This window comes from Mus musculus, chromosome 10 (genome assembly GCF_000001635.26).
Source record: "Mus musculus strain C57BL/6J chromosome 10, GRCm38.p6 C57BL/6J".
Classification (NCBI taxonomy): Eukaryota; Metazoa; Chordata; class Mammalia; order Rodentia; family Muridae; genus Mus; species Mus musculus.
The window spans coordinates 5,181,838-5,204,647 of record NC_000076.6 but is presented as its reverse complement, the minus strand read 5'-3'; the positions used below and the strand labels follow the sequence as shown (position 1 = coordinate 5,204,647).

At 42.5% G+C, this 22,810-nt stretch overlaps 1 protein-coding gene across 22 annotated transcripts in view; it reads left to right on the top strand.

Moving 5' to 3' along the window:
- Positions 1–22,810, top strand: part of Syne1 (spectrin repeat containing, nuclear envelope 1) — a 530,501-nt gene that overhangs the window by 346,045 nt on the left and 161,646 nt on the right. For 19 of the 22 annotated variants that reach the window (NM_001347732.1, NM_001347711.1, XM_017314047.2 and 16 more), the window contains 6 exons: positions 414–596; positions 2,509–2,652; positions 9,981–10,175; positions 11,476–11,616; positions 18,728–18,895; positions 19,091–19,252. In NM_001347732.1, coding sequence (NP_001334661.1) covers positions 414–596; positions 2,509–2,652; positions 9,981–10,175; positions 11,476–11,616; positions 18,728–18,895; positions 19,091–19,252 — 993 coding nt within the window. Of the gene's footprint in view, positions 1–413; positions 597–2,508; positions 2,653–9,940; positions 10,176–11,475; positions 11,617–18,727; positions 18,896–19,090; positions 19,253–22,810 lie in introns of those variants that run through there. The other 3 variants (XM_030245205.1, XM_011243090.2, NM_001079686.1) reach the window with 2 other exon arrangements.

Sequence of the window (22,810 nt, the reverse complement as noted above, 5' to 3'; positions counted from 1 at the left end):
AACAAAAGATCATGTCTTAAAATTAAAAATGTAAACAGCTGTTGAATAATGGTAGGTGTGTTTGCTGTCCTCTGACCTTCTTATGTATACATATATGTACAATCCTCATTTTGCACCTGCCATTAGGAACTCAAAGGCACATGTGCATTTACCCACACACACAAACACAGACATGCACATGTAATACTTTAGGATGAATGGGGCTAGGGGTTTACATTTTAAAAATAGCCCCAAGAAACATGTTTTCTAAGCCCAGTGATAGTCTTAACATGGATTTGTTGTTTAGAATATATCTTCCTTGCAAACTGTATTGACCCACATTGTCCTGGTAGCTACAATTCAGGAAATGTCTTTGTTTATGTAATACATGATAAAATTACCAAGGGCTTAAACTGTAACATGGCCCCTTTCAGCATCTGCTGTCTGAGATGGAGTCACTGAAGCCAAAGATGCAAGCCGTACAGCTCTGCCAGAGTGCTCTCCGGATCCCTGAGGACGTGGTCGCCAGCTTGCCTCTGTGCCACGCTGCCCTGCGGCTGCAAGAGGAAGCCAGTCAGCTGCAGCACACAGCCATCCAACAGTGCAACATCATGCAGGCAGGTGCAACTGTGCATCCCGTTCAGCCCGGGGGCCCACGCTGGCAGAGCAAAAGCACATGAGTCATGGGCTGCTTTTCTTAGCATTGTGTGGGCTCAGCCATCAAAACACCCAGAGTGCTAAATTTGACAGTCTGTTGTACTTATATAAAATCAAGAGATTAAGACTCTATTATGTGGATCATCCACACAGGACCGGGGAAAGAGCTCTAAAAATTACCTTTAAATGAAAATTATCTTTTGGTGATTTTTTTTAAATGAATGATTCATACACATTAGTTTTGTATGTGGTCATATATGTATCTGAAAAGAATCTAGAGCCTGGTGATATGGGCTTGCAAAGTTTGTATTACACAACAGCATTCATATGTCATCCAATTTGTGTATTTTCTGGCCTAAGAAGGACATCCAAGCACAGCTCTTAATCTTTTGAGGTAAGAAGAGAAAAATAATTCCCATGAAGAAATAATGCTACTTACTATATCTTTTCTTGTAAGAAGTATTCCCCTGATTGATACATAGTTATATCTCATTAAAACAATGCCTGCTCATTTGATCAACCACCCTTGATCACTCATTACCTTGTAATTTGTTTGACATCAGAGCCCCAAGGCTACTGGCCATGCTTAATTAGTATTATCTGGAACTGGAACTCTTGGCTGGTGTCTTGTTATTCAACATTGTTTTAAAATTTGGTTTGCATTTTAGTGTGTGATACATGTACATAATAGATAGTATGGGTGTGTATATGTATCTTAGGTTTTTACTGCTGTGAACAGACACCATGACCAAGGCAACGCTTTTGTTGTTGTTGTTGTTGTTGTTGTTGTTGTTGTTGTTTTTGTTTTTTGAGACAGGGTTTCTCTGTGTAGCCCTGGTTGTCCTGGAACTCACTTTGTAGACCAGGCTGGCCTCAAACTCAGAAATCTGTCTGCCTCTGCCTCCTCCCTAGTGCTGGGATCAAAGGTGTGCACCACCACGCCCTGCCCAAGGCAACTCTTATAAAGGACAAACACTTAATTGGGGCTGGCTTACAGGTTCAGAGGTTCAGTCCATTATCATCAAGGCAGGATTATGGCAGGCAGATATGAAGCTGAAGGAGCTGAGAGAACATCTAATTCTGAAGGCAAACTGGAGAAGACTGTCTCCCATATGGATAGGAGGAGGTTCCCAGAGCCCACACCCACAATGACATACTTCCTCTAACAAAGCCACGCCTACTCCAACAAGGCCACACCTCCCAACAGTGCCACTCCCTGGGCCAAGCATATTCAAACTACCACAATGTGCATGAGGGTTCATGTACATGTATGAGGGTTCATGTACATGTATGTGGGTTCATGTATGTGGGTTCATGTACATGCATGTGAAGGCTAAGGTCAACAGAATATGTCTTCCTCCCTTGCCCTCTATTTTTTGAGACAGAGTCTTCTGTTGAATCCAGAACTAGTAGATTTCCTTAAGCTCCAGGGACCCTCCTTGTCCTTGATCCCTCACCTCTCAATGCTGGTTACAGATGTGGCTGTTTGCTTTAATATTTGGAATTTGAGTTCAGATCCTTAAACTTGTGTGATGGGCACTTTACCATCTGAGGTATTTTCCCAACCCATCAGTCAGTATCTCTCATACAGAGAGAAGGAAGGCTTTTGTCCTGACAGCTCATCTTCAGGACAGTCTTAAGAAGGCAGACCAGAGAGAATCCTAACAGCTCACCTATTTTGATCCCATTAATAATTCTATTATAATCTTTCAAAAAGTTGATGGAGCTGAGTGAAAGTTGTTCAGTTGCACCATCTGAAGGACTTTATCCATCTCTTTTTGACTTCCTGGACCTGGGGAAAAGAAGGTAATGTTAGTGGGAAAGCCACCCAGTGACTGATAGAAAAAACATAGTCTCATTTTTCCCCCAAAGGAGGCTGTGGTGCAGTATGAACAGTACAAGCAGGAAATGAAGCATCTCCAGCAGCTGATAGAAGAGGCACACAGAGAGATCGAGGACAAACCCGTGGCCACCAGTAACATCCAGGAGCTACAGGCACAGATCTCTCTGCACGAGGTGAGACAGAAGGGCAGGCAAAGCAAGACACTGATCACTGGAAACTGGTTTCATTTAGAGCAGTGGTTCTCAACCTTCCTAATGCTGTGATACTTTAATACAGTTCCTCTTGTTGTGGTGACCCCCAACCATAAAATTATTTTCACTGCTACTTCATAGCTGTCATTTTGCTACTGTTAAGAATCATGATGTAAATATCTGTGTACTGTTACAAATCATGACATAACCATCTGTGGTTTTAAATGGCCTTAGGTAACCCCACAAAAGGGTCACTGGTCTCTCAAAGTGGTAGAGACCCACAGATTGAAAACTATAGGTTTAGGGATGGGAAGAGAAGAACTCTTAGCTTTGTGAGAGATCTGCTTTCAGTCTTGCACATCTGTTACAGGATATTTGAACCTGTTTCTAGTTAGGGTGTAGCTCATCCCTTAGCACATACTGTTCATCCCTTCTGCTGGAGTACAGACACATCCTTAGTACTCTCCCTTAATCACAAACAATGAAGGTAAGTATCATTTGTAGAAGGAAGTGCCCATGTTTGAAAGTGATGTCTAATTGAGTGGCAGAAAAAATGACAAATCAGAGATGAATTTGACAGAATAGGATATGCCCACTTCTCATGAGGAAAGAGATGAAAGGGAAGCTACTTTGTAGTAGTAGTAAGCCGGCCTGAGGCCTACATGAACCGGGTATTTCTGGAAGGCAGGCTGGGGCTGAAAGAGAGAGAGACTAGACTGCGAGAAAAGAATGAAGCCAAGACAAGTTTTCTCTGATCAAGGCGTTACTAAGAGAATGTGCTTATAAAAGGGTGGGGGGGGCATCCCCCACCAATCCATTCTTGGTGCCTAGAGCCAGCCTGTAGGCAAAGTGCAGGATAGGATGTGTCTCTGAATGTCCCAAGGGTCTCTCAGCAGGTAGCAGAGTCTCAGAGAAGAGCAGAGGTAGTTGACATAATAATATAGCCATCTAAATTGGAAGGCTACACCCTAGGTGATCTCATATTCAGTGGCAGCAAAGTCTGAATCAGCCTGCTTCAAGGCTGAGGGATGCTACACTACTTGAAGTAGAGACAGAAAGTACAGGAAGAAGAGGGTACATACAGTACAGGAATAGAGTCCATGGAGAACAGTGCAGTAGAGTTGAGAGACAGCAGAACAGCAGAGAGAGGGAGGAGGAGGCAGTTTTATTGGGAAAGTTTTACAGAGACAGACTGAAGAAAGAACAAGCTTGACACAGGTAAAGACAGCACTAGCAAGAAAACAAGAAAGAGCTGGAAGATTAGAAAACATTGCTAGAGTTCATTTGTGGTAAAGCAGAACAATTCAAAGGCCTAAGAGAAAAGCCAGATTGAATAAGTCAGCTGGGAGAGGAGTTTGAGGCAGAACACCTGAGGTGAACCAGCAGCAAGAGTTCAGAAAGAACAAGAAAGGCTGAGCTTAGTGAGCAGCAAATCTCACAGGCTGAAAACATTTTATGGCTAGATTAGATTGTATAGAGGCTGGAAGCTTCCAGGACTAGGCCTAGGTTAACAGAGGGAGGCAGCAAGCCTCCAAGAGGATAATTACAGCAGGCAAATAAGAGGTACTTCAACACACAGCACTTCAGCTGTTTCTGCATTTTCAAGGTGATTCTTGCTGCTCAGTAATACAGGTATTTCCCATGTATTTCCCATTCTGCAGCCTCTATGTGCTATTTGTGGAATGTTCCACTGAGAATCCCATGCATGGAAATAGATTAGTGCACCAAACAGTTAATTCATGAAAATAGTCTAATCCTTGATTTCTAAAGCCTTTTAAGAAACAACCAGGTCCAATGCTTTGTGGTGGTGTTGGCCTTTTTACAAACAAAGGGTGACTTCATGTTACAGGGAAAAGCACTTCTGCCTGTCGTCCACTGCTTAGACTCTTTCACTGAGATCAAGAATTATCAAGGTTCTTTGCCTCACAGGTGTCTCCTTGTCTTTTCTGCATCACCTTACATCTTCCTGAATCTCAGGTCTCACAGCTCCAGAGTGACAAAGCCCAGTGATATTTAGCAGCAAATTCTGTCCCTGGCCCGTCATTTCCTATTAGGTCAATTCTCTCTCCCTTGGGGGCTGACTCATAGCTCCATACATTGTGATGGGTGACACAGAGAGGGTTATTTAGTTCTTCATGCCAAGGACAGACGTTATGTTTTGCTTTCTATCTGATTTTTTTTTTATTACCTCTATCATATCTTCCTGGCCTCGATGTGACAGTAAACTTCTCAGAGATTGAACTGTTCCCCTGAAGTGTGAAAATGTCATGCCTGCTTTCCACATATAAGTAAACAATTTCTTCAGTTTACCAGCATAGTACATTTCTATGGTTTGCAAAACCAATATTCTTTTTTTATTAGATATTTTCTTTGTTTACATTTCAAATGCCATCTGATTTCCTAGTTTCCCCTCTGAAAATCCCCTATCCTTTCCCCCCTCCCGTGCTCCCCAACCCACCTACTCCTACTTCCTGGTCCTGGAATTCCCCTGTATTGGGGCATAGAAACTTCACAGGACCAAGGGTCTCTCCTCCCATTGATGACCGACTAGGCCATCCTCTGCTACATATGCAGCAAGAGCCACGAGTCCACTCTGGGGGTACTGGTTAGTTCATTGTTCCTCTTATGGGACTGCAAACCCCTTCAGCTCTTTGGGTACTTTCTCTAGCTCCTTCATGGGAGACCCTGTGCTCCGTCTAACGGATGACTGTGGGCATCCACTTCTGTATTTGACAGGCACTGGCAGAGCCTCTCAGGAGACAGCTATATCAGACTCCTGTCTGCAAGCACTTGTTGGCATCTGCAATAGTGTCTGAGTTTGGTGTTTGTTTATAGGATGGATCCCCACATGAGGCAGTTTCTGGATGGTCATTGCTTCAGTCCCTGTTCCGAACTAACTGTAACTTCTCTGTAACTTCTACTATATGTATTTTGTTCCCCCTTCTAAGAAGGATCGAAATATCCACACTTTGGTCTTCTTTCTTCTTGAGTTTCATGTGGTTTGTAAATTGTATCTTCAGTATTCCGAGCTTTTGAGCTAATATCCACTTATCAGTGAGTGCATATCATGTGTGTTCTTTTGTGACTGAGTTACCTCACTCAGGATGATATCCTCCAGATCCATCCATTTGTCTAAGAATTTCATGAATTCATTGTTTTTAATAGCTGAGTAGTACTCCATTGTGTAAATGTACCACATTTTCTGTATCCATTCCTCTGTTGAGGGGCATCTGGGTACTTTCCAGCTTCTGGCTATTATAAATAAGGCTGCTATGAACATAGTGGAGCATGTGTCCTTATTACCAGTTGGAACATCTTCTGGGTATATACCCAGGAGAGGTATTGCTGGATCTTCCAGTACTGCCATGTCCAATTTTCGGAGGAACCACCAGACTGATTTCCAGAGTGGTTGTACAAGCCTGCAATCCCACCAGCAATAGAGGAGGGTTCCTCTTTCTCCACTCCTTGCCAGCATCTGCTGTCATCTGAATTTTTGATCTTAGGCATTCTGACTGGTGTGAGGTGGAATCTCAGGGTCGCTTTGATTTGCATTTCACTGATGATTAAGGATGTTGAACATTTTTTTTAGGTGCTTCTCAGCCATTCAGAATTCCTCAGTTGAGAATTCTTCATTTAGCTCTGTACCCCATTTTTTAATAGGGTTATTTCAAAACCAATATTCTTACATTCACCTCTACAGCTATAGACATCATCTGCTAGCTGTTTCTCTTATGAATTGGTAATGAAGTAGCAATTTTTGAAATCACTGCCTGCATAGTGTATTATATATTGTCATATATTATTTTATTCCTGTTTTATAAGATCCAGAACACTGTTTCTATAACTTTTTTATTGTGACCCAAATATTTTTGTAATTTGTTCGGAGTAACATTAGCTATCCCTAAACCTTATGTTTTAAAAATGATTAAAAATATTTGCATCTCTCTTGTTCAACCCCATGAGGATTGGATTTGGGAGGTTGGGAGGCAGGCAAGATCCCACTATATAGCCCAGGCTAGCCTCAAACTCCCTGTTCTTCTGTCTCTTCTGTCTCGGCCTTCCAATGGCTGAGATTACAGGTGAATGTTTTCACAACTAACCTACAATCTGCTTCCCAAAAGAAAGAACAAAAGGAAGAAGAGGAGGAAAGAAGAAAGACAGACCAGCTATTTTTTTAAAATACCTCTTAAAGTCCCAAATATAGCACTAGTTAATTCAATATTTGGGGTTTAAATATTGATGATTTCTTTTTGCACTGTAACACAGACGTGTGTATGGCATCACAACAAAAAAGGAACTAGTTTTAAGACAAGGTTCAGAGCCACCTCTTTGAGTCTCCCTGGGAGACTCAGATAGTGACCTGCCTCATCCTGTCACAGGGTCTTCTCCTTAAGGTCCTGTCTTCCTGTTGACATCTGTTGGCTTCATCCTGTAGCTTAGAAGATATTTCACATAAATAATGATGTAGAGACACATGAAGGTCATTGTGCAGAGAAGCAAAACACAGGGAGGGAAGTGGCATAGAAGAGGCAGCCTGAGTGGTAAGAACATAAAAGCCAGGATGCGGGTCATTTCTGTATTTTCTGACTCCTCCTACTGAATTTCAGTTTTAAGTAGAGTCTGACATAGTTACAATTTTACTCTTAAGGGATATGCTCATTTTATTTTTTGAAAAAAATTTCAAAAGGTACATTTTATTTGAAAAAACAGAAACAAAACCCAGCTACTTTGAAGGCACAGGAAAGAACACCCAGTATTCTTAGCTTTCCGCCTTGGTCCTGTGGACAGAAGGCTGCTTTCTGTGGAGCGGACATTGGCCCAGGCATATCCTCTGTTATGATCATTTATAGATATGTCTAGCCCAAATTAAAATATGCATGCATATTTTTTTTTCTGAGAAGGGATAACTCATTAACCCACTGGGTCCATCTTAGTTAGTGGATTTGCCTTTGTTATGAGAGGAAGGCAGTGTTCACAGAAGGAAGCCATTACCGCATAGACTGACAATGGAGGGTAGATTCTGATAAACCAAGGAGATGGAAGTCCTGGCCCTGGTGATCAGAGCTGTATTTTTAATAAAGATCACAGATGACTTGTGTACATGCTAAAGTTGAGACTGTCGCCGTGGAGAAGGGCATTTCCTATCAGCATGGGCCTGTGTAGGCCCTACCAGGGGGACTTGTCACCTGTCTCTGGCCACAGTGTAAGCAAAGGCTAAGTCTAATAATTCTGTGAACTGTATGAAATCCCTCAGTTTCCCTGTTAAAGGCAAGGCACCTTAAACAAGCAAGCAAGCAAACAAACAAACAAATAAAATTCCCTTAGGTTTAATTAGTATTTTCAAGCACAAGAGTATAAATATAAATTAGACTTCTGGTTTTTTTGCTTTTTGTTTTTGTTTTTATAATTCCTGGTATGAACTACCATCTAGATGACAAGCTGTCTGCTAGATTCTGCTGGACTGTTACCCCTTGTTCACTTTCAAGTGAGAGGGCAGAAGCGATGCAACCAACAGTAATAGTCTAGTGAGTGTATGTGTGTATGGGTACGGGCATGTGTCTGTGTATCTCTGTGTGTTCGGCTCTCATTTACAAATGTCAGCGTTTAGTCTGATGATAGCACATGCCACTAATCTCAGCACTGGGACTGAGACAGAAAGATTGTGAGTTTAAAGCCAGAGTAATCGATATAGCATGACTATCTTTCAAAACAAAAGAAACAACAAACAAACAAACAAACAAACAAACAAACGCAACCTATTTCCTCTACCCTGAAAAAAAGAATTTGATTTTCAACGTCTCCCCTCAAAGGGAATAGCAGATGGAGCTATTATGCCAAATATGAATGATAATGGCCTAGAAACATGGATTCAGTTGGCTGTCCAGTTACCCGAGGAAATGGCTTCATGATCTTATTATAGCTAAAGAACACAGAGAACAAAAGAAAGCCCTAAATAAGAACTTATTTCAAGTACCTTAGGGGGGAGCTTGGGAAGGCAGCTTACAGAAAAGCCAGGAACCCTCAGATGTGATTGGAGAACTTAATACATCCCAGAAGGATTTCCCTAACCGTGATGTTAGGGCAGGCAGAGGTGATGACGAATAAGTACTAAGGGTACGAAAGACAGTCTATGATAATTGTCCCTGAGCCCACCATAGTCCTGAAGTTGTAATCAACCACCTTGTGGCATCTTGAGGACAGTTGCAGCTCTTATTCTAGGACCTTGAATCCCAGTCACAGAATGTGTCCTATATACATAACTGACAGCTTGCCAGGCAGATAGGCTTGTCCCAAACACCAGGAAAAAGAAAGAAGGATGCCTCTGCATCTTTATGTCACCGTCTCAGGACATATATCTCCAACCTGTTAAAGATATGAGGAATTATTACTTCAACATCTTATCATTGTAGTGGTTTCTCTTTAATGTCAGCAAGAAAGTATAGCTGTAATGTTTAGAATTGCCACACCCCTAGAACTGATCCGTAGTTAACCCTTTGAGGAGCTGTGTGCAGTCCAGAGTATAGTTACACAAAGTTTCAATCACGTCTCAAAATAATGTTTTTTTTGTCCCTCCCCCGCAAGAGCAAAATAAAATGAGAGAGCATTCATTTGCAACAGCAGTTCAGAGATCTGCTTTGAAATACGAGAAAATACTGGAGGTGTGTTGTGTCTGATGAGAAACTATTGGCCACATAGATAGTATATTTAGGAGGTCAGTCACATACAAATTAAGGATTAAGATATCATAGACTTCATACATACTATTCTGACCTTCTATAAAAAAAGGTCTTGGTCACAGGAACCAGCAAACAGTTTGCTTTGTGACCCTGCCTTACTAAGTGACTGCCACCTCTTGGATGTAGTTAGTATAAGAGCTGAGCGTTGCTTTTTTTTTTTTTTTTTTTTTTTTTTTTTTTTTTTTTTGCTTTAGTCATCACATGACCTAATTTCCATGGCATGAACCATCTGGTAAATTTCAGAGACTTCAGGTATTTTGGAGAAAGTTGCCAGCACCGCATGCTGGGAGTTCATAATAGCTTAATGGTCACCTGTCAGGGCTCAAAGCCAATCTGCCCGCCCCATATTCCCACTGCAAGCCTAGCTAGGGCTCAGTGTCTGGTGTTGGGCTCTGCTGCGCTGTGGTCTGGCTCGGCTGGGCTGGAGGTGCAGCAGCCGGCAGCTGCACACCGCCTCTGCTCGGCGCAGGGCTCGGCTCCGCCTCTCATTGGCTCCCGGCTGCAGGAAGATGAACCCCACTACTGTTTCCTTCTGATGCTGCTCTGACACACGGTGGGAAAATGTTTCCTCAGGAGCTGGCGCAGAAAATCAAGGGCTACCAGGAGCAGATCGACTCTTTGAATTCCAAATGCAAGATGCTGACGATGAAAGCCAAGCACGCAACTATGCTGCTGACTGTGACCGAGGTCGAGGGACTGGCTGAAGGGACCGAGGATCTGGACCGCGAGCTCCACCCTACGCCTTCAGCCCACCCCTCTGTGGTCATGGTAAGGATCAAGCCTGGCCGTACAGCTAGCTTTGCTCTTTGGACTGAAGCACGGCTGCTGGTGGCCAGGAGCCACAGCCATGCTTCTTTAGAGACTAGCTTTAGAGGTTGTAGATCCTAATTTAGGAGCTGGCTCCTTCGTTTGTAGTGACTGACTGCCCAGGAACCAGAGCTAATCTTTACCCCTATAAACAGTGGCATTTGTGACTGCTAATGTTAGATTTGGAGTCCAAAGGCTGCCCTTCATTCATGACCAATTTTGCAATAACACTGACCTATTTTGTGTTTTATTTTGAAAATAATTCCTTTACACCAGAGTCATGACACATAGATTTAACTGTTTTCCCATATATACATATACACACATATACATATATATTCAAATATATGTGTGATATATATTCCCATATATGTGATATATATGCATATATACATATGCATATATATATATATATATGAGAAAAACTATTATGGCAGAAATGAAGAAATTAACTAGTCAAAGTTTAGTTTGGGACCAAGAGACAATTTAATCTCCCTTTTATACCATTATTTCCCTCTACATTTTGCAACTGAGTGTTTTGGTAACTATAGTATCTTCTGGTGATGTATATTTTTCTCACTTATGCTATGCCTCAAGTAATAAGTAACATATTCGCAAACCATGTGGCCATATGTGACTTTAGATCAGCAGTTCTCAACCTTCCTAACATTGTGACCCTTGAATACAGTTCCTCGTGTTGTGGTGACCTCCAACCATAAACTTATTTTATTGCTACTTCATAACTACTTCTGCTACTGTTATGAATGGTAATGTAAATATCTGTATGCAGGCTGTCTGATATGCGACCCCTGTGAAAGAAAGGGTCATTCAACCCCCAAAGGGGTCACGACCCACAGGTTGAGCAACACTGTTTAGTTGCATTTAATTTCCCTGGACATTTGGAACTTGAGATGACACAAGAGGCCAGGTTTTATTTCACAGATCCCATTTCCTGTTTGGTGCACATTTTCCCTACTTATTTTATAAAGCCACAAATACACTCGATGAAAAGAGACACTTTTGACCAACATCAAAATTCTTGGGTGTGAAGTGCAGCCACGAATCTGTCTGTTTTAGAAACAGTCTTAACACAACCACTTGACGGTCATACTTTTATATACTAACCCAGAGTTAATATGTAAACTAATGCCAGTCATGCCAACCTTGGCTGGATAATGAAGTCCTGAGCTTTGTCTGTGAGGTTTTGTGCTAACATAGCTAACAGATTTTTATGTCCCCTGGGCTACATTCTGTGTGGCAGATGACTGCAGGTCGCTGTCATACTCTGCTGTCACCTGTCACTGAAGAGTCTGGGGAAGAGGGAACCAACAGTGAGATTTCCTCTCCACCTGCCTGTCGCTCCCCATCACCTGTGGCTAACACGGAGGCGGCTGTTAACCAGGTACCTCCCACTTGTCCTTCCCACACTGTGAGCTCTCAATGGATGCAGTTCTCCGTTTGCCATCCCCATTGGTCTGTGGCTATGAGTCCCCAGTTTCATCGAATTTGGGACCAGAGGCCATGCCATTAAGTGTCACATAAATTATGGTTGTCATGGAAGGTGACATATGTCGCCACCCCAACTGAGCTACTGGTTGGTGAAGTGAGCAAAAATTAGCTCATGAAAATTATAGCCCAGTATAAACAAACTCATCCACCATGCAAATTAAAGCCCAAAGAAGGTCCCTTTAGGGCCTTATGGCTTCCTAAAGCAATCCTCGGCATGGGGTACTGTATCCCAAAGGAGAACACAGAAGTATGATTCTATGGCTCAGTTAACATGCATGGAGGACTGCAGTAACACTAACCAGGTCCTACTTTAAATAGCAAACCTTGATTCCTATGAGACTTTTAGTTTCTGTAAAGTGAAGCTGTGCCTTGTTATGGGCCACATTTTAACATATCTTACACTAAATATAACATATTCTAAGTGGTGTGCCAGAACACTTAGTGAGACGTATATGATATAAGCAAAATACTTTCAAAATAACCAAAACTTTTAATGTGTGTGTGATAAGCGGTGATGTATTTTTAGCCAAAACAAATTTTGACAGATTTTAATGATGTTTCTAAGAAGTTATGTAACTGCTCGTGAGCTGAGATAATATTGAGAGGAGGCACTAATTAGAGCAAGTGTCTCCTAGACAGTGCTATAAATCCATCACTTAAAAATGTTTCTTTTATTATGTCACTTTAATTTTAAAGCCAAAGGGTTCAAATGGAACTTCTGTGATAAAGAGAACAGGCCTCCAAATTCAAAAGGTCATAAAGTTGCCAAGACATTTAGATGGTATGACAGTCTGTTGGTAGAGACTGGTACAGTTCTGGGGAAATTCTTAAGTCATCCATTCAGGAGATACATTCTTAGCTGGCTGTGGTGGCTCACACCTGCAATCCTAGCACTTAGGAGGCTGTGGAGGTACGTTTACCATGAGTTCAAGACCAGCTTAAGAGCTAGGTAGTGAGTTTCCCTCTACCTTGAGTTACAGAGTGAAAAAGCCCAGGCTCAAAACTAACAAATCAAATCAAACCAAAAGACCTCTGAGCAAGCCAGACACAAGACTTTCTGTCTTACACACAGAACAGAAAAGTCAACAACAATTAAATAATAACAAGAGTAATAAGAGGAAATTAACAAGAAAAGGAGAAGTTCAGAGCTCCCTGGGAGAGCTCTGATGCCCAAGTTCTGAATTAAAAATATGAATTACTCATCCTTGGATGATACGGTTTCTTTCCTGTGGTCATGGATGTCCCTAGAACTAGAGGAGATGGATTACAGTCAGCTGGTGGTATATCAAAATGATTACATAATATTCTTAAACTTTTCAAGTAGAACAGTTAATACTGATCTTGACACTGTGTGCTGTGGAAGTCTATGCCTTTTCTAATAGTTTCTATTTTTGTGCTCCATCTTGGTCAACACTTTCAATGTACATGTGAGGTTGTCCAGTACGTCATCACAAAAACACATTCACGATTTTCTTGTTATTAGTTGATATGAGTGATAATCACATCTTACAATGAGCTAGATTAGGCTTCCTGTGGCTTAGTTTTTACAAGTCTCCTCCATCACAAGATGTCAGTTAAAATCCATTGTTAGGCAAACATCCAGGCAGGGTCCAGACCCCTCTTAGTTAGTAGATGTGACCTCACCTAGGCTAAGGCAGGCGGCTTGACTTGGAGGATACTAAATAGCCAATGGAGTCTTCGCATTGTTTGTTTAATCAAACAAATCTATAGGCCACATCAGTTGGCTGAATGTTCCCAGAGTACAGTGTAAATCAGTGAGAGACTGACAGCTTGGGTAGCAATGCACTAGATTTCAGAACTAGTTTTAAAACTCCAGGAGCTTCTAGCAGATGCCCTTTAGCTCCAGTTTCCAGACCGCCAACGCTGTATAGCACAGAATGTACACAGCCATCCAAGGAAGAGCCAGATATAGTTACTTAAAAACATCACATCCGTGAAGGGGCTCTGTGCTCGCTCTTTCTGTAAGTAGATCTCTGTTACATAACAAACAGATTTCCCCCTCACAGCCAGGGTGTTCCCTCCTCTGACTGTGAGGGAGGAGGCATCCTCAGTTTGCCACAGGCTCCTTCATCCCCCTAGACACAAGCTGTCATCTGGCTTCCACAGAAGAGTTGAGACAGATATTGTGTCATGTTGTTGGCCTCCAGGTCAGAAGCTTCGTGAGACCACAGCTCTTCAGTGTCCAAGCTGCCTCTCTCTGGGTGGTTCCTCAGCAGCTCCTGAGGAAACAAAAATGAATAGTAACACACAATTACAAGTGCTAAATGGGATGTTTAATTATCACTAACTTTTAAGACTGGGAAAAATGTGGATCAAATTGGAGCCAAATCTGTCCAGATTTATTTCCTTGGGCATCTTAAGCTTAGACATATGAGCACCGAGCCACACATTTTTAACCGTGATTCCTCGCTGTACCAAGCATCGATGGCAGCCATTGTTTATGGGTTTCTTAGTGACTGTGATTTACTCCTTGAGTTCTGGTAGCTCTCGCATAACAGCCCCAAGTTCCTCATATACAGAAGATGATGGGCTTTCAACTCTACAAGAGGCCAGTTGTCAGGTAGAACCAAAAAAAAAACCACACATAGAACCAAAAAAAAAATTTTTTTTTTGGTAACAAATTGCACTCTAGCTCTTGGGGGTCTAATTCATAATTGGGTATGTACTTGAGAAATTTTATGTTACTTAAAGCTGGACTTTGTTTTTTCAAGCTGGTGACAGCAATAGGCTTATAGTTCCACCATACCCACTATTCCAAGACTCCTGCTGATTCTCATTCCATGAATGGAGCCACGCCCACTGTTCTCTCTTACACATTACATTCCTACCAAGAAATTATTTTTTAAATTAGGGGAAGTAAGAGATATCCAACAACAGTAGTAAGAGAGAACACTTACGTTAGTGTACCCACGTAAAACTTATATTTTTAACGGGTAAGCATTATGGAGTTTTCCATTTAAGATTTCAAGATCTCAGTTAACTACGGGTCCCTGAAAGTGTGGAGAGTATGAGAACATGGGCAACTAGTGTCACTTCTAGTGTCTATAAAGTGAATCTAGGTACAATATTCATTCCACAAAGCCCCCTGCCTGCTATTTTGCTGAACACACACAATATGCTCAGAAAGCAAAGCCTCAGGCATTATGGCTGTCATTAAGGGGCTCAGAATTTTGTGTGCAAAGGCAGATGATGGAGCTAAGAGGGTGGCAAGTGGCCTGAAAAGGGGAGCCTCATGTGATGGGAGACCCCAGAGGCAGCAGCCAAGCCAGGTGGTTTAAGGTCTGTGTCAGACCTGACCCCATTCGCTGTAAGGGAAGGAAGCCTTGTGAGGTCTGTGGAGGGTGTTAGGATAGGGGCAGGGGGAGGGGACTTTCTCAGGTAAAAGGGACCCCATGTGGGAACCTGGAAGCAGAGAGAACATGTAAGCCACAGAGGCAGCAATTGCAAAGAGTCTCAGTATAATTGGAAACACTTAGATCGAGAAGGGGATGTAGGAGCCACACCATGGAGGATGTCTTAGGGTTTCATTGCTATGAAGAGGCACCATGACCAAGGCAACTCTTACAAAGGAAAACATTTAATTGGGGCTGGCTTACAGTTTCAGAGATTCAGTCTGTTGTCATCATGGCAGGAAGCATGGCAGTATCCAGGCACACATGGTGCTGGAGGAGCCAGGAGTTCTACTAGACAACAAGGAGGAGACTAAATTCTTCAGGCAGACAAAGGAGACTAACAACTGCAGTGGGTGGAGCCTGAGCATAGGAAGCCTTAAAGCCCACCTACACAGTGACACACTTCCTCCAATAAGGCCACACCCCCTCCTACAAGGCCACATCTCCTAATAGTGCCCCTCCCTATGGCCAAGCATTCAGACTACCACAAAGGAGCATATAAAGGAATTTATGGCACATGAATGACTCAGGACTTTAACCAGCAGACACCAGTGAACCACTGAAGGAATTGAACTAGCAGCTGTGTCCAGAACTTACTTGGACTAGATTATTCTAGATCAATGGACACACTAGAAGTGTGTGGGGGTTAGGATTGGGAGGTTAGTGTCCTGGCTAGTTTTGTGTCAACTTGACACAGCTGGAGTTATCACAGAGAAAGGAGCTTCAGTTGAGGAAATGCATCCACGAGATCCAGCTGTAAGGCATTTTCTCAATTAGTGATCAAGGGGGAAAGGCTCCTTGTGGGTGGAACCATCTCTGGGCTGGTAGTCTTGGTTCTATAAGAGAGCAGACTGAGCAAGCCAGTAAAGAATATCCCTCCATTGCCTCTGCATCAGCTCCTGCTCCCTGACCTGCTTGAGTTCCAGTCCTGACTTCCTTGGTAATGAACAGCAATGTGGAAGTGTAAGCCGAATAAACCCTTTCCTCCCCAACTGCTTCTTGGTCATGATGTTTGTGCAGGAATAGAAACCCTGACTAAGACAGTTAGTTACCTTCTTGTTGCTGTGACAAAATGCACCACAAAGCAACTTTGGAGAGAGATGGCTTATTTTGGCTTTCAGTTCCACAGGGATCTGGTCTCTCATGGTGGGGAAGACAGAGCAGCCGTCAGGAAGGCATGGGGAGGTGAAGGGGGCTAAACGGTCTTGTCACATCTGTATCCAGAAATCAGAGAGAACACAGGAAGTGGTGCTAGCTATAAAGCAATGCATTTTATGTGTGTACTATGTGCCAGTGCACTGTGAGCATGGAGTATGTGTTGTCTCTGTGTGTATTGTATACATACTGTGTGTCACATGTGTGCATTCTATGTGTGACACACACATGTGCAAAGTAAATCTGGACAGATGGAGACAGTGACAGGGAAAGGGACCAGCAGCCATGTTGCTGTGGCATCATAATCATGAGGGACTTAGCTGGAAGCTTCAGCAGCAACAACAGGATGGGTAGAGGGTGAGATTCACTCTCAGTGTTGAGCCAATGCATATATTAGATATTACCTGTTCCAATTTCAGAGCACAGGAGGCGATGGCAGCTAGAGTCCCACTCCCAGGCAGATCCAGTTCTACTGAATTACCACCCATCTTCTGACCTGAGACAGGCCAGCCCCCCAGATATCAGACTACTTCCTGCGATTACATTTTCCTGTGTGGCCACAACCTTTGCAGATTTTCTCAATAGGTGATTATCAGCAGGACTCAGTGTTTTAAATCATCATAATTACCTCCAATAGCACAGCGGCAAAAGCAATGAGCTTTAAGATAGCAACTGACACTGCTCTTACAGCATACAAACACTGCTCCCAGCTTAAGAGTCAGATGAGTGCTCATAGAAACCATTGAACACACAAACTGGGAAAAAGTTTCAGCTGGCAAGTGCCTACCAGGAGACTATGGCCCCAATATATAAAAGCCAGGCAGGGTGGTGCACATCTGTAAAGCTGGCACCTGGGAAGCAGAGATGCTGGGTCCCTGGAAGTCATCCAGTCAGCCAATCTCCGTCACTGAGTTTTCAAGTTCAGTGACAGGCTCTATTTTGACAAATAAGATAAAGGCTGACCTAAGAAGACAGCAAAAATTAACCTCTGGCCTCCACATGCCAGTGCATGCATGTAAACACATACATGTACATATACCACACACACACACACATGTTATTGAAAAAATAGAAAGTACATGGTGTCTTGATACAATAAATGACATTCACACATATGTATATGTATATCAGACATACAAGAAATTAAAAGACAGTCAAAACCATGAGTTTTCCACTGTAACTTTGCTGATTTCTCACATATTTCCAATAAATAAATAGATGGATGTTGTTTTTTGGTTTTGGTTTTGGTTTTACTTTTCAAGACAGGGTTTCTCTGTGTAGCCCTGGATGTCCTGGAACTTGCTCTGTAGACCAGGCTGGCCAGGGACTCAGAGATCCACTTGCCTCTGCCTCCCAAGTGCTGGAACTAAAGGGTGTGCCACCACTGCTAGGCCTAGACTGATCTTTTAAAATTATTAGTTTCTTAGATTTTTGTACCATTTAATATTTGAAGTAATTATATTTTTGTGTGAATAATTCACTCACAAATAGTAAAATATGGCCTCATTTACAAAATTAATAGTTCTAGATTGATTCATTTTTGAGACAGTCTCCTCTAGCCCAGGCTAGCTTCAAACTTGGTATGTACCTGAGCGTATCCTTGGACTCCTCCCAATCCTCCTGCCTTCTCGTACATTTATCTTTAAAACAAACACACAAACACACATATAAACAACAAAAAAACCCTTTCAATACTTATTCAGAATGTTAACCAATGTTGTGAACTCCATTTTGGGAACTAGATCAGGTAGAGCCCACCCCTTTTCTATATTGGTTTAATATAGGCATAGTAGTTAATTCGAGGTGTACTAGCTAAATAGAGGTGCCCAATTAATTAAAATGTACTGGTTAAATAGAGTATACTGGTTAATTAGAGATGCATTGGTTATTTGAGCAGTGCTAGTTAAATAGAGGTATGCTGGCTAATTACAGATATCCAGATAGAGTAAAGATGTACTAGTTAAATATAGATATTTTGGCTAAGTGGAGATGTGCTGGTAAATTAGAGGTGTGTTTGTTAAATAGAAGTGTACTAGATAGTTAGATGTTAACTAGAGACACACTAGTTAAATATGGGTGTGCTGGTTAAATAGAAGTGTAACTGATTAAATAGAAATAAACCTGTTAAATAGGGGCTACTGCATGAATAGTTTGCATTACCATTTTACCAAATATAAAACAAGAAGGTACTTTGGCAATGTGAAATGTTGATATACATTTTTTCATATTTATGAGATTGCTAAAGCAATTATAATGCACTTGTTATCTTTTAAATTCTTTATTTTTAAATGTTATTTTCAAGCATTATTTTTAAATGTTATTTTCACGGCACCAACAATGAATGTAAATCTTAAGCCTTTCCACTGCATTAAGAATAGTTTCCTAAGCGCACTGAACTTGCCTTTCCTTCACTCTGACACTCTACTCTCCACCCAGGACATTGCGTACTACCAAGCTCTGTCAGCCGAGGGGTTGCAGACAGATGCTGCAAGAATTCCCCCCAGTGCTGCTGTATCCCAAGAGTTGTATGAGCCAGGACTGGAGCCTTCAGCGACTGCCAAGCTGGGTGACTTACAACGTTCCTGGGAAACCTTAAAAAACGTGGTAAGTCTTTAAAGCGTTGAACTGTTCAAGCTCCTCAGACATCCATCGCTTTCAGTATCATCTTATGAAATGCACGCAGAGTTACACATCTAGGAGACAGTCAGATGCCCTTGAGTAAAGCTGTGAGGAAAGAAATGTCACAACCTGCAAGATAAGAAGCAGGAAGCTGTTGGTAAGGTCTCTTTTCTTGTTCAGATCAGTGAGAAACAGCGGACTCTCTACGAAGTTTTGGAACGCCAGCAGAAGTACCAAGACTCTCTCCAATCCATCTCGACTAAAATGGAGGCCATGGAGATGAAGCTAGGTGAGAGCCTCGAGCCCAGCCGGAGTCCAGAGAGCCAGATGGCTGAGCACCAGGTAAAAATAGCAATCTCAATGACTTCAGCTTCCTGCGAGATGGATTCAGAGTACACTGTAGCTGGCCTGTCAGGCTCCTCGTGGGGAGAACAGGGCAGCAGTTCTTGTTGGAGTGAGCAAGATTCCAAAAGGTGGGAGTTGCCACCACTCCTTCAGGGTGGGTGGGGTCTAAGAAGGAAACAGAGGAAATCAGACCTGGATTCTAATTTTAGAAAACTACATGCGTTGGTGTTGCTTGGGGATTTTTCTGATACTAGCTGTCTTTTCTTCTAGTTGCCAGATTGATTTTGTTTAGTTATGAGCCTTTGTTGTAAGAACAAATATGAAATTTATATCCCAAATTGGCCTCATCAGGGAATGCTCCCCAGATTTCAGTGGGAAAGAGTTCTAAGTTTTCATCTTGTGTTGCTCTGACTCCAGTCATTTTTCAAAGCTTATGCAAGTTAGAGAAAGAGTCAAGATCTATGTGAAGAAAGAGCTGATTCCATAAATCTAATTTAGAAAGATGCTACCCAAAAGGCAACAGCTTAAAATGTATGCTAAAATCACACATGGCGAGTGGGCACTGCCAGTGAGACCTACTCAGTGCTTTAATGTCACTTATGTGGCAAAACTGAGGTCTAAGGATGTGGAGACCTGCTTTAGTCTGGGTGCTGAGTCCACACGACATAGGAAAGTACTGCACAATGCTAATTAGGACCCAGCAGCATATGACAGTCCCCCCCCCCCAAAAGCAGAGGGCAAGAAAGATGTTTTTAGTTGTTAATTGACCTATAGGCCCCATAGATTGATGCATGGTGCTTTTTGCCTAGAATCCAGGTTCAGTTCCTAGCACCCTCCTGGTGGTTCACAACCACGTATAACTCTAGTATCAGGGATCTGATATGATCTTCTGACCTCTAGGCTATCAGACACACAAGTGGTGCATATGTATGTGTGTATACATACATATATACATACACACACACACACACATGGACCAAACAGTCCTAGACATAAAAGTAATTACATGTAACTGAACAAAAAAAGCCAGGTGTTCAGTACACATCAATAATTCTAGCACACAGGAAATGAAAGAGCAGTCCAGTGCAACTAGACCCACTTAGGGGACCATCACAGAACAGAGCAGGAGCTGGAGAGGCGGCTCAGTGGGTAAGAGCACTTCCTGCTTCCCAGCACCCCTCTGAGAGATTCATGGCTATTCAAATCTCTTGCTCCAGAGGATCAGATGCCCTCTTCTGGCCTCTTCAGACAACCCCACACACGTGGCACTTACACAGAAACACATGTACACATATATAAACAATAAAATATGAATCTTAAGAGAGAGATAAAAGCGCAAAGTGACAGACATGTCTGTTAGAGACAGCACAGCTTATCAGCTTTAGAAACGAGGCTATAGAGCTGTGATTCACGCGCGCACACACACACACACACACACACACACACACACACACACTACCGCTCTACACTCCATTTGGACTCTACTATAAACGTGGACTTCATGGTGTGCTGTCCAGTACGAGCGCTTTCTTTTGCAATACACCGCCTTTCACTTTAAGATAAAAATGTACACATTCCATCTAAAGATGGCATATTGAGAAATAGTGGTTTCAGGCTTTTGAAACTCTTGTAACTTCTTAGGGTAGGTGTTAAATACACAGGATAGACCTATTTTAGACCTTTTGACAAACTATGTTTTAGATACACTAGAGTGCCCCGCAGTCTGCCTGGCTTGGGAAACATGGCTACAAACATGGCATATGATCTTCTATTAGATCATAACAGTCATGAGGACGATCCAGCACTCACGTGACTATTGCCACACTGTTCTCTCTGACTGCCATCCATTGTCTTGCTAGAGTACTGTCACCTCCAGACATCCCTGTCCCTTACTAGAGGGGCCATAGTGTTATGTTCTTGCCTGATGGACCTGTTTTCCTTCAAGCATCCAAAGAGAATATGGAATGAGTTATCTAGGAGCAGTATTTATCAGGGTAATTCAAGAGCCACACATATTATTGAGAACCAGTGATCTGGGAGAAGGTTTAAATTGTTTCATTCTGTCTATCTTTAGGTTATCTCTACCTCTTTTGGAGGCTTATCATCCCTATAAACCTAGGTAACTGACCACAGCTCCCCCAACACCCAGCTAAAATTGTACATTATTGCTGCTTATTATGAATCAGAAAGACATCAAATAACTTCTCTTGCAGCTGAAGCCATGACTTTCTGTCCTTTTGCTGTTCCTGAAGACAGTGCCTCCCATGACCACAGTGAGACAACATAGCTCATTTAATGACGAACGTAAGCTAGACATCACAGCTTAGGTAGCTTATTAATGGCCTAATGGAGGGTGAGGAGACACAGAGCACATGCAATTTGGTGCAGTTGTGTATATACCCTGCACTCTAGCTTCTTCTTCCTGGGCCATCTTTGTTCGCTTCCAATGTCTGTTCCTAAGTTCTACAAATTCTGGGGCAAAGCTGCCTACACGAAGAGCTAGTGCCGACACACTATCTAAATCTGTCCCTGGAGTCAGGAACAGTCCTTCATTATAGATCTTCTATTTCTAAATTCCAACTGAACAGTGGTGGAGAAGTCCAGGATGCTTGTTTATACTTTAAAGGAATTGATAGAAATGTTTTGCTTCTTATTTTCCTGAACGCTGCCATAAGGATTATTTCTTATTGATCTAATTCTTACAAGGTTCTCAGCCTATGGGTCTCAACCCCTACAAGGGTTACAGGTCAGATATCCTGCATATCACATATTTATATTGTAATTAGTAGTAATAGCAAAATGACAGTTATGAAGTAGCCACAAAAGTAATTTTATGGCTTGAGGTCAGCACAGCATGAGGAACTGCACTAAAGGTTTGCAGCATTAGGAAGGTTGGGTACCACTGCTCCGGACTCTTGCCTCAATGTGCTTCCTCAGTCTGGTTGGTGCTTTCAGGCCCCTCTCTCTCCAGTTAGGCTCTCTATGATGTATAATGGGCACAGGACCCAGTGCAGTTCGAATGATGGTGATGTGTGTTTGAATGTTATACCCTGTGGTTGGAATTTGAGCCATTTTCTATGTTTTTTTTTTCATAAAATTTTATTGATACTTGTAAATTTCACATCATGCACCTAATCCCACTCTTCCCATATCTGCCCTCCACTCTATAACCCCCCAAAGGAAATAAAAACAAAAATGAAAAACAAACAACAACAAAGCACCTCACCATGGAAGCTGCGGTGTGTCATAGTGTGTCACACAATCTGCCCTTTTGCCCAAACAGCTTGCAGATGTTCATTACAATGAGTCATTGGTCTGGTTTGAGGCCTCTGGCTTCTGCTCCACTGTCAATGCTGGGTCTTCGGAGACTCCTCTCGGATATCCTGCTGTGGCCCTGAGTCATGGAGACCCTGCAGCTTTGGATCTGCAGGATCAGCCCTTTCACATACCTGAGCAGCTCATAGGTGGGGTAGGTGTTATGGAGGGCCAGCTCAAAGTCCTGGATCTGGGCCTGGGTAGTAGCTCAGTTTGTCAGCCTGCCAGCTTTCCCAGACT